The following is a 12178-nucleotide window of genomic DNA, read 5'->3' on the forward strand; positions in this document are numbered from 1 at the left end:
AGCAGTATTTCTCTTCCAGTCCTACTCGGGGGCTGGATTGGCTCCACAAAACTAGCTGGAGTGAGACACCAACATTTGCAAAACAAACCTGGATCCTGGGAGCAAAGTAGGAAGCAAGCCCCACACTCAAGTCAGCCTCTCCGTGCCCACCCTCTGCTGTCCTCTGTGCCAAGTTGGAAGGGGGCTGCAGGCATTCCGGCAGGAGCCAGGAGGAGGGCTGGGACCCACCTGGAGATCCCAGGAACCTGCCCTGCCTGCTCCTCACGCCAGCAGCTCCTTCCCAGAGAGAAGGGTAAAAGGCAGAGGAAATGCTCTCCAGGAACCGCCAGCACTATCCCTGCCTCCCCCATGACTCCCAGGCCCTGCAGATGCAGGCAGGGAGCCAGGCCTCTGCTCTCAGGGACAGAGCTGCCATCCAGGCCCTCGGCCTGCCGTGGGGACACAGATGTGCTTCTTCTTATGCAACTCCACGATTTCTCACAAGTGCAAATCAACAAGTGTCTAGCAAGGCCCCACCATGTGCCGGCACCAACACCTCAGCTGCAAAAAAAGGAAACTTCTAGAGGCATATTTCTTAACCCAGAGTCTACAGAAAGTCCTCACGCAGTCCTGGAACATCCAGAAATGATACACCCAGTACTTAGTGCACGCCGGGGAGTGGCTTCCTCTGGGAGCGCGGCTAGACTAAGCTCCACGTGGCCTCCGATGCCTGCCCTCCTCCCACCCGGATGTGAGAACCAGCCAACGCCTGAGGAGGCCTGTGGCCCAAAGAGGTGCTGGTCCTGCTCTTGGCTGGCCTCTTGCCAGAGGCTGCTGTAGGCCAGGGTTTCTTAAAAAGTATGGTCTCCTGGGGACCCCAGGACAAGAACCTAGCTTCATAAAAAACTCAGGGTCTGAAGCCCACTCCAGACCCAGCGAGTCAGAATGTCTGGGGAAGGGCCTGCCTTTCAGCCCCATCCAGGTGGTTCTGAGGGGAGCCATTGTCTCTGCTCAGGCTTTCTGGGGCCTTGGTGGATTCCAGGGTAAGATTCTCGGCTCCTTCTGAGCCCCAGAACTGGGTGGCCTGGGGGGCCCGAGCTCACTCGTGACATTCAGCCATTTGCTCCTATCCCAGAAGTCTCTGCTCAGAGGTAAGGACCCTGGAACATGCTTCTAAGTGAACACTGCTGGCCAGAAAGAGTTCTAGCAACATCCCCTCTCTCTCCCACCCGGGAGACCCCCCAACTCCTTCCTGTGCCCACACCTGTAGCTCCACAGGGGAAAAGTCTTTGCAGCTCTCTTTTCTTCTTCATCTTCTTCTTCTTTTTTTTTTTTTTTTTGAGGTGGAGTCTCACCCTGTTGCCCAGGCTGGAGCACAATGGTTCGATCTTGGCTCACTGCAACCTCTGCCTTCCGGGTTTAAGTGATTCTCCTGCCTCAGCCTCCCAAGTAGTTGTGATTACAGGTACCTGCCACCATTCCCGGCTAATTTTTGTATTTTTAGTAGAGACGGGGTTTCACCATGTGGTCAGGCTGGTCTCAAACTCCTGACCTCAGGTGATCCACCTGCCTCAGCCTCCCAAAGTGCTGGGATTACAGGTATCAGCCACCGTGCCCGGCCCTTTTCTCTGTCACCCAGGCTGGAGTGCAGTGGCACCATCTCAGCTCACTGCAGCCCTGAACTCCCCAGGTTCAAGTGATCTTCCCACCTCAGCCTCCCAAGTAGCTGGTGTGCACCACCACATCTGGCTAATTTTTCTATTTTTTGTAGGGCCAGGGTCTTACCGTGTTGCCCAGGCTGATCTTGAACTCCTAGGCTCAAGTAACCTTCCTGCCTCAGCCACCCAGAGTGCTGGGATTACATGGGTGAGCCACCATGTCCGGTTATCTTTGAGACTTTCAGGCTGGCTGCTGTCCTTCCTCGATGGACTCTGGCTGAGCCTTAGGGATACCTGCTCCTAGTCAGGGTCAGAGCTCCCAGCCCACCGACCCCAGCCAGCCAGGTGATGCTGGATCAGGATCGACTGAGCTGGAGAGGAAAAAAGGTGGGCACAGGCACCTCTCCCTAGGGTCTCCTGCTGCTAGTTCCAGCCCCAGCCCAAGCCCCACCACTCCAGAATTACAGAGCAGGTCCCCAACAGCTTCCCAGCACATCTCAGACACCAGGTCCAGAGGCAGGAGTGGGACAGGCCCCCGCCTGCAAGCTCCCGGTGGCCTGGGCCGGGGAGTCAGGCTTCCCGGGGCGCCCGTCTCCGAGCGGGTCCGCTGCCGCTGGCCACCAGGTGGCGCTGGTCGACCAGGAACGGTTCCCCGAGCCCCGGGAAGGAAGCCTTTGTTGATTTTCCTTCTTGATATTCTATAATCACCAGGATTACAATCTAAGCAAAAAACAAAACAAATAAACACAGCCCCCCCTTCTGGATCTTTGCTCTTTGTCTGAAAAATTATGAGAAAACAAAAGGCGCATTGAACATACAACCCCAGGCTTGGGTACTGGCAACAGCGAGGGCCTTCGGCACAGAGGGAGGGAGGCTGGGGGCGGTCTGGGGATCCCGGGCTCTGCGACCTCTCCCAGTGTGAGCTGGGTCCCTGGAGAGCAGGTGCCGGCTCAGCAGTCGCTCTGAGCGGATTTCTCTGCCGCTGCAGCCACTGCTCAGCAATGAGGGGCTCCCGTTTGCAGCCAGCTAGCCCAGGCCCGGTCCTGGAAACGGTGTGGTGTCTCGGCAGCACCACCTTACAGGTGCTGAAGGCTGGCAGGGCTGACACCCTGGCCCCTGAGAAACCAACAGGCTGCAGGTGAGGACCAGCGTGTTAAGGGAGATGGACGGTGGGGGCCGTGACAGCAAAAGCAAGCCCACACTCGCCAGGGCATCCACCCAACTCAACAGGGCCTCCACTCACACTCACTAGGGCCTCCATCCAACTCACTGTGGCCTCCACCCTCACAGTCACCATGGCCTCGATGCAACTCACCATGACTTTCACCTTCACAGTCACCGTAGCCTCCACCCTCAGTCACCAGGGCCTCTATCTACCTCAACAGGGCCTCTGCTCACACTCACCAGGGCCTCCTCCCAACTCGCCAGGGCCTCCACCCAACTCACCATAGCCTCCACCTTCACAGTTACCATGGCCTTCACCCACACGCCAGGGCCTTCACCCTCACAGTCACCATGGCCTCCACCCACAGTCACCAGGGCCTCCATCCACCTCAACAGGGGCTCCATTCACACTCACCAGGGCCTCCACCCAACTCACCAGGGCTTCTACTCAACAGGGCCTCCACTAACACTCACCAGGGCCTCCATCCAACTCACCGTGGCCTCCACCCAACTCAACAGGGCCTCCACCCAAGGGGCCTCCACTCAACCCAACAGGGCCTCCACTAACACCATGGCCTCCACCCACTCATCAGGGCCTTCACACTCACAGTCACCATGGCCTCCACCCTCAGTCACCAGGGCCTCCATCCACCTCAACAGGGCCTCCACTCACACTTACCAGGGCCTCCATCCAACTCACCGTGGCCTCCACCCAACTCACCAGGGCCTCCACCCAACTCACCAGGGCCTCCACTCAACTCAACAGGGCCTCCACTAACACCATGGCCTCCACCCACTCACCAGGGCCTTCACACTTACAGTCACCATGGCCTCCACCCTCAGTCACCAGGGCCTCCATCCACCTCAACAGGGCCTCCACTCACACTCACCAGGGCTTCCACCCAACTCAACAGGGCCTCCACTCACACTTAGTATGGCCTCCATCCAACTCATCGTGGCCTCCACCCAACTCAACAGGGCCTCCACTCAACTCACCACGGCCTCCACCCAACTCACCATAGCCTCCACTCTCACAGTAACCACGGCCTCCACCCAACTCACCATAGCCTTCACTCTCACAGTAACCATGGCCTCCACCCAATTCACCAGGGCCCCCACCAAACTCACCAGGGCCTTCGCCTACACTCACTATGGCCTCCACCCCACACTCAGGATGGCCTCCACCTCCACTTTCAACATGGCCTTTGTGGCCTCACATTTACTATGGCCTCCACCTCCTACCATGGAGGTGAGGTTGCTTTTGGAGGAACCGTGGAGGTGGAGGCGCTGAATCCCCACGCACTTGTGCCTGTGGATACATCATGTGCCCGTGCAGAAGCATGGAGGTGCATGGAGCACTTGTGTGGTGTGCGTGCAGGGTGGGTGCAGGCCCTGGGACTCTGCTGACTCCACAGCCAGCCCTCCTGCTGCCCGCCCAGTGATGCAGAGGACACCTGCCCCAGAGGCCTGAGCACTCTGGCCTGACGCCAGCGGAGCTCTGGGGTGGGCGAGCAGGGTGGAGCTAAACCCGGAGGCGGCTGCGGGAGCTGCCTGCTGATCTCCAGGCCTTCAAAGCCTGCAGGAAGGCCCAGGCCTTGCTCATGGCTGCAGGGCCATCTGGCCAGCCAGGGCACTCCAAGAGGAGCCTCCAGGCGGTAGAGCTGAGACAAGATCACCACACGGGAAGGGCTGTGAACATAGCTTAAAAGTCATGCCCTCACCACTCACTCCGGATGGAACAACCTCACCAACAGCTTGCTGGGAAATGCCTGGTGTGCCATCCCCTCCTGGGCTGCCAGGAAATGGGCAGGGAAGAAAGCCACGGGTGCCCAGAGGGAGTGGATCTTCTCCGAGAAAACGGTTCCATCTGGCTTTCTGTAGGTTCCAGTGGAGCTGAGGGTGCAAGGTTTGGGGCATGGCAGTTTAGAACCACGGTGGCTCTGAGCAGCCCACGATCACTGAGCAAGTTTCCTGCCAGCTTGGCAGGACAGAAGCACAGAGCCCTGCCTGGCAGAGCAGTCGACTCCACTCAAAGTCGTCTCTCAGTGGCAGATCTGGGAGGAGAGGACTCCCCCTCCAGCTCCTCACTCACACGGTGGGGGTTTACTGGGTGCAAATCTGGTGCTCTCTCAGACCAGCTGCATTGGAACAGACCCCGGAATTTCCAGGATGAGACATACTAAGCTTTAGATCACTTGTGTACTATAAACTCCAGGCCTCAGACGGCGCCCCAGACAGTCATTGCCAGGCCTTGGACTGAAATGAGGAATTCTGTGCACTATGAGTCAGAAAGCTGAAGCCCATAGGGGCACCCCTGGCTGAGCGCAGCTCTACTCAGCTCTGAATGACTCACATGCAGAACCTCTTTCCCCAGAGTATGTTAGGATGGAACTACATAGCCAAAAACTACACTTCCCAGACTCTCTTGCAACTAGGAGTAACCATATGACAAAATTCTGTCCAACGACGCAAGAGTGGAAATGATGTATGCAACTTGTGGGCCCTGTCCTTAAAGGGAAGGAACTCACCCTCCACCTTATTTTCTCCTCTTCCCACTGGTTGGAATGCAGTTGCAATGGCAGGAGCTGGAGTAGTCATTTTGGACCATGTAAAAGAGGGCGAAGCCCTAGGAATGGGGAGCAGCCACCTGGAGGGAGCCTGGGTGGCGGATCCCTGACCCTGGGGCTGCCACATCAACCCTGAACTGTGACATGAAAGCCAAAGGAGCTTCCCTCTCACTGAAGCCACTGTGATTTTGGCCTTCCTCATAGCGGCAGGGCCCATATTCTCATGATTACAGAAGCGATTCCAAAAGACAGGAAAGAGCTCTGGGAACGTCCTGGGAATTCCTATCAGCCATCTTCATTTATTTCTCTGTGTGGTTTTTTCACCTGGAGGAAGCAGGCCTCAGATTGCAGGTGAAAGGGAAGCCCCCTTCTGACCAAAGGGCACAGCTGCAAGGACCAGGATGAGATTCTCTGAATCACCTGGTGAGATTCCCAGGGCACAAGGTCATGGAGCCCCCATCTCACAGCAGGTGAGGCAAAGGCTGCAGACCCATCTCCCTTCACCCCTGAGAAGCACAACATTTTGATTAAACCGCTGACAGCTCCGCTGGTGGGCAGAGAAATTTGGAAACATCAGGAAATCAAACTGTGAAGTCTTTGAAGGCACGTGATTTATGTGGAAATGGGATGAAGATAATGTGCTTGGCTCCAGTGTTGGGTGACCCGCCCGATTCTGGAATCAAATCTGAGGACTTCTTGGCTCTCAGCACACCTCTGCTCTCCCCGGACACGTTTAGCTGGAGCCCTATGTGTGTTCCAAGCTTGATCAGCACCTGCGCCTTCTCCTGCAGCCGCATTTCCAGGGCCGTGTTTCTCAGACTGTCTCTGTCAGAGCACACGCACTCGCTCAACGAGTAATTGTGTGCGGCTCTGCTTCCCCCCCGCCCCCGAGACACCAGAGAGCCGAGTGTGATTAGATTTATGGGGAGTTTGTTGTAGTTTTACATAATTTTCTGATGCAGTGCAGATTTTTGAGCAGCATTCACAGTTCCCTCCGGTTCAGCGTCAGAGGCTGGCTCCGGCCTGGTTTCCACCCCCCGGAGTTCATAAAGCCTAATTCCTCCCACCCAGCCTGGAGGTGGCATTCCTGTCTGATGGATGGGCAGCTCCAGGGAAGATGGGGAGCGTGTGGCTAAAGGTGTGTGTGGAGAAGAATTTGGGAGGGCCCAGGCCAGCAGCCTCTGACTGTAGGAGCCACCTTGAAAGGCATCTTTTCCCTTGGGAGCACCCCGTTGGCTAATCTCTGGCTCACACAATCTCTCGGAACTTTTACTGCGGCCCAGTGGGGTTGGGGTTCCTCTCCGGCCATGTGGATAGGGGCCTTTGTCCAGCAAAGGGGCCCTAATTTTCCAGTGGAATCTGACAAGAGGAACTCCTTCTAGTGACCTAAGAAGAAGCAGACAGAAGGCTCAGAAAGGCCAGGAAGGCAACTCCTCCTCCTGACTGAAGACTTGTTTTGAGCGGGAACTCACCTCTAAAGGTGAACACTGAGGGATGGGAGGAGCTCCAGAAGCACCTGGACCCTGGTCACCCTTTCAAGGCAAGAGTCCTTAGGACTCTTATTTTGAAAGCATTGACTAAGCTCCAGGAAAGAGGTTCCAGACCACTTCCTCCAGGCCCTGAGTGCAGGGACAAAGTTGAGCTCCCTGGAGTGACTCTACCTCCCAGGAAATGGGACAGGCTGGCAGCTTCAGCCCCTTGGACAGGGTGCGCAGGGGTGGAGGAGCTGAGCCGGGCCTCCTGAGCTGGCTGGAAGTGCTGGTCTTAGGGCACAGGCTGCTAGATTCTTGCTACCCCTTTACAGAAGGGGTACTGGGGTGCAGAGAGGGTGGGGCATTGGCCCAGGGCCGCATAGCGGGGCAGCCATGAAGCCAGGACGAGCACCCGCCTCCTGACTCACCAGCCCTGACTCTTTCTACTGCCCTTCCTAGGGGGCACCAGAGCTCCTGGTCAGCAGAGTCATCGCGCTGGCCCAGCTGAGGCCCTGCGGCAGAGAAAGTATGAGTAGGCCACTGGGGCGGGGTCTAGGCAGGACCCAGTGTCCGGTGCCAGCCCTGCATAGTGAGGTACCCCCTAGGTACTGAGTAGGAAGGGCAGGCAGGCGGGTCTGACAGCAGGGCCCCCAGCACTGGTGCCCCAGACTCCTAACCTCTGGCCTGCCCTTGGGAAGGTGCCACTGAGCAGCCCCGGCTCCCAGAGCCAGGACTCTGCAGCTTCTGTCTGCTGCTCAGGCCCCTGGGCAGGTCCCTTCCCCTCCACCACTCCAGGGCTATTTCCAGGGCCCTGTGCACGCCCAGCGCTGTGCGGAGAGCTGGAGTGCTTCCCAAGGGTAGCCGGGCCGTTTCCCCATGCGTCCTGGTGCTCAGCAGCATTTTGAAGAGGCTCACGAGGCCCCTCCTGATGAAGCGTGGGAGGCTGACATCTCCCCTGTGGGGACTCGAGGAGGCCAGGGCACAGGGGTGTGAAGGCCCAGCTGGGTGGTGGGAGGGCCTGTGGAGAGGCTGAGAGCTGAGGGACAGGCGGGGTGAGCAGGCAGAGGCAGGGAGAGGGGCAGGCAGAGAGGCAGCAGGCTCTGGGCAGTGGGGACTACAACAGACAGAAAGCGCGCAGAGTCCTGCAGAGGCCAGGGGCTGTGCTCAGGAGCTGGGACACTGAGTGTGCATTGAATGGTTTTAAGCAGGGAGGGATGTGGTCAGGACCACAGTTAAGAAGGTTGCCACTGGGTGTGGCCTGAGCTCAGGAGGCCCCTGGGCTGCCTGCCTCGAGTTTCCAGGCAGGAGCACTGAGACCAGCCTGGTCCAAAACTCCCAACGGGGTACTTGGCTCAAAGGACGATATGTGAGGAAGCTCAGTCTTGTGGTCCAGCCCTTGGTGGGCAAGGCTATCACCCACTGGGGGGCCCCCCTTGCCACACAGACCCCTCTGTCCCTCCTGACCCTCAGCCCCAAACATGAGGCTGGGAGCAGATCCCTGAGTCCGAGCACCCAGGGGACTCTCAGGATTAGCATCACTGCGGGTGCTCCGAGCCTCAGCCTGGACCCTCCCAGGCACAGGGACCTTCACCTTTGCTCCCAGCCGCAGAAAGAATATTTCAGTCCCCCCGCTGTCTATGCTGACCAGCAGCTGCTTCCTCCCTCCAGCCAGCTCCAGGGACAGTTCTGCTTCTGAGTGAGCCACTGACCCGCCCCCCAGGCCCCGCGGATGGCAGGTCCTTGCCCTGAGCCCTGACCATCAATGTCCCTGAACCCTGAGGGCTGCGTGTCCAGCACTAAACAGCCCCCGTGCTCTTCTCAGCTCAGGAAAGCCCCCAGACCTGTGTTTGTTTTTCCCGAGCCCTGCTGAACAGGGAGCAGGAGAAGCCACTGAGAGCCGCCAGCGGCTGCCGGGAGCTGTGGCCACTGCAACAAAGTACGGAGCAGCCCCGGCTTCCCGGCCTCACTCGGTGTTTTGCATTCTGTGATTTGCACCTGACAGATGCTTCAGAAAGCACCACTTCGCTGACAAAATGAAATCCAGCTCAATTACCATCATCTATTTGCCACCCAGCCTGGGAGCTGAGGCGGGCCCTGAGTCCAGGAGGCGGTGGCTAAGCCCAGATCCCTCGTGGATGGGCAAGGCAGAAGGCAGGGTCCGCTCCCGCCACCCCTCCCCTGTTCCACACTTTCCTTCCCCAGCTGGCCTCCACTCCTGTCTGTGGTCCTGGAGACCCGGTCCTGGCCCACTCTTGGCCTGCTCCTTCCCCTGCATGCTCTGTGTCTCCAAACCTCACTCTTTTCATCTGTCATGTGGGCCTGGCATTTTATGCCCTGGCTGCTGTATAGGGAGCTTACAAGGGGCCAAGTGAAGGTGGGGCAAAAGCTAAGCTCACGGTGCCACTGTCATTCTAGTAAGATGGGGCTCCAGATCCGCATCCCCAAGGCCACAGAGGACCTTTCTGGCCCCACCTGGTTGACACCAGCCTAGTCCCCAGCATGGGGGCGCCAGGCTGGCCAAGGCCACTCACACATGGGTTTCAGCTGCCCGATGAGCTCTTCTTTAGTCCATTTCGCCCACTCCTTCTTGTCGGTGTTGATGGAGCAGAGGATGGGGCCGCAGGGCTTGCCGCAGTCCTCAATGGCTGGCACATTCAGGTAGTGCACCAGGACGATGTCGGGGTTCTGTGGGGAGAGCAGACTGGCAGCATGAGGGTGGCATGGAGCCCGCCAGGGTCAGGGCCGCCCCCAACCCCGCAGGTACAGGCAGAGACTGAGGCCCCAGACACCCGGCTCTCTTGACCTCGCACTGCTGACGGTTGCAGCCAGATGGTTCTGTGGTGGGGGCTGTCCAGCGCACGTGGGATGTTAGCAGTCTCCCTGGCCTCCACCCACTGATGTCATTAAGCCCCTCCCCCTCCAGCTGTGACCCCTGGAAAAGTCTTCAGACATTGCCCAGTGTCCCCTGAGGGGCAACATCACCCCTGGTTGAGAAACTCTGACCTACACATCAGCTGATATGTGTGTAACTGGGAACCACGGGCATGAGGTCCAATTCCCTCCAACCCAACATCCCTGACCTCACACCACAGCCACTGCCGTCTCCCCCCTTCACGCCCAACACGCGTTTCCCCCTCACAGCTTGTGGGATGCCCCCAACACAGGCATCATCACCTGCTTCTCCCCAAGGGGAAAAGGAGCTCCCAGAGCTTAAGGCCCCTCCTGCTGAGGGCTGGAGCCCCTCCGCCTTCAGCCGTGGTCTTCTCCCCCGACGAACAGCCCCACAATGAAGCACTTTATTTTATTTTTTTAGACAGGGTCTCACTCCATTGTCTAGGTTGGAGTGCAGTGGTGTGATCTCAGTTCACTGCAACTTCTGCATCCCGAGCTCAGGTGATCCTCCCACTTCAGCCTCCTGAGGCTGGTACTACAGGCACATACCACCACACCTGGCTAATTTTTGTATTTTTTGTAGAGATGGGGTCTCACTATATTGGCCAGGCTGGTCTTGAACTCCTGGGTTCAAGCAATCTGCCCGTCTCAGCCTCCCAAACTGCTGTGATGACAGGCGTGAGCCACCGCACCCAGCTGGCACTTTCCATCTAAGCAGTACCCAGGGGGCAGCTGGTGCCCAGAATCTCTGGGAACGCCTCCCTAGAAGAGCTCTTCTGTCACCCTGTCCGGCTCATCCACTCTTTCTTGTTGGCTTCTGGGGCGGAGTTTCCTGAACTTCTGGGCACCAGCTGTCCACCGGGTATTCTGGGAAAGAGCTCTCAGTCTGAAGACCTAAAAGGCCCAGTTTCGGCCGGGTGCAGTGGCTCATGCCTGCAATCCCAGCACTTTGGGAGGTCGAGGCGGGCAGATCATGAGGTCAGGAGATCGAGACCATCCTGGCTAACACGGTGAAACCCTCTCTCTACTAAAAAATACAAAAAAAAAAAAAAAAATTAGCCAGGCATGGTGGCAGGCGCCTGTAAGTCCCAGTGACTTGGGAGGCTCAGGCAGGAGAATGGTGTGAACCTGGGAGGCGGAGGTTGCAGTGAGCAGAGATTGCACCATTGCACTCCAGCCTGGGTGACAGAGCGAGACTCCGTCTCAAAAAAAAAAAAAAAAAAAGCCCAGTTTGTCTCAAATCGGTTCTATTTAGCAGTCAGCCCCTTCCCATGACATCTTATTAAGAATGTCCTCTGTCGCTTTCTGCCCCCTGAGCTTGGGTAGGACATGCCAAGGGGCCTTTGTGAGGCAGCAGTGTCGCTGGGATGAGCATCGGGCCTTCTGTGGCTTTCTTATGGTCTCCCCAGAAGGCAGCGCTGCTTATCTGGCCACATCAATATTGACAAGTTAAAAAGAAAAAAAAAAAAAAAAGCAATCCTGTCACTTTCTAGATGCATCTGCATAAGCCAGAAAAACCTAGCTAAACTCTTGCATCTCAATCAGAGGGTATTTCTTGAACCTTTTTTTTTCTCTTTAGACAGGGTCTTGCTGTGTCACCTAGGCTGGAGTGCAGTGGCGCAATATCGGCTCACTGCAACCTCCACCTCCCAGGTTCGAGCAATTCTCCCACCTCAGCCTCCTGAGTAGCTGGGATTACACGTGCACGCCACCACAGCCTGGCTAATTTTTGCATTTTTAGTAGAGACAGGGTTTCACCATATTGGTCAGGCTGCTCTCGAACCCCCGACCTCAGGTGATCTGCCTTCCTCAGCCTCCCAAACTGCTCGGTTTACAGGTGTGAGCCACCGCGCCCCGCCTGAACCATTTTTTTCTTGCATTGTCCTAAGGAAACATGACAGGATATCAGGACGCTGCAGGGAATGATGGAAAAAGCCACGCGGAAGGCTTCATCCTGTGCTTTTCCTCCTGATAGAGGAAAAGCTGCTTTGCCCTCTGCTTTCCCCGGCTGGTAGACTGAGACTCAACCATGAGTCCTGAGACAGGCAGGACCCCAGGCAGGAGAGAGCTGGGTCTGCAGCTGCTTTTTTGGATGTTGTCAGGGCAAGAGTCATACATGAATATATGAATCAATCAATCCATGAATAAATAAAGACTCAAGATCACACCATGACCAATGTAAGTAAGGAGACTGGCATAATTAAAAAAGATTTTCACCAAGGGTTCAAACAGATTTTTTCCTGCCAATACTCAGATAACCAGGAAACTCAATCAACATCAACAGGAGCCTTCTCCTTAATGGCGGCTTTTCTGGATTGTGGTAATCATGCTCCTTAATAATCATGATAATCCCTGACATCAGCGTGGCACTTTATTCTTTTCAAAGCACTTTCCAGCCATTATCTCATTTGGTGCCGCTGCTAGCCAAGGAGGCGGGCAGGGCAGG

The 12178-nt window shown here is 56.9% G+C and overlaps 1 protein-coding gene across 10 annotated transcripts in view; it reads right to left on the minus strand.

The window, feature by feature from the left end:
- The window catches only part of CAMTA1 (calmodulin binding transcription activator 1), a 973269-nt gene that overhangs the window by 119419 nt on the left and 841672 nt on the right, over nt 1-12178 (minus strand). For all 10 annotated transcript variants that reach the window (XM_028840340.2, XM_077976312.1, XM_028840326.2 and 7 more), the window contains one exon: nt 9372-9525. In XM_028840340.2, coding sequence (XP_028696173.2) covers nt 9372-9525 — 154 coding nt within the window. The remainder of the gene's footprint in view (nt 1-9371; nt 9526-12178) is intronic.

The sequence above is a fragment of the Macaca mulatta genome, chromosome 1, assembly GCF_049350105.2.
Source record: "Macaca mulatta isolate MMU2019108-1 chromosome 1, T2T-MMU8v2.0, whole genome shotgun sequence".
Classification (NCBI taxonomy): domain Eukaryota; kingdom Metazoa; phylum Chordata; class Mammalia; order Primates; family Cercopithecidae; genus Macaca; species Macaca mulatta.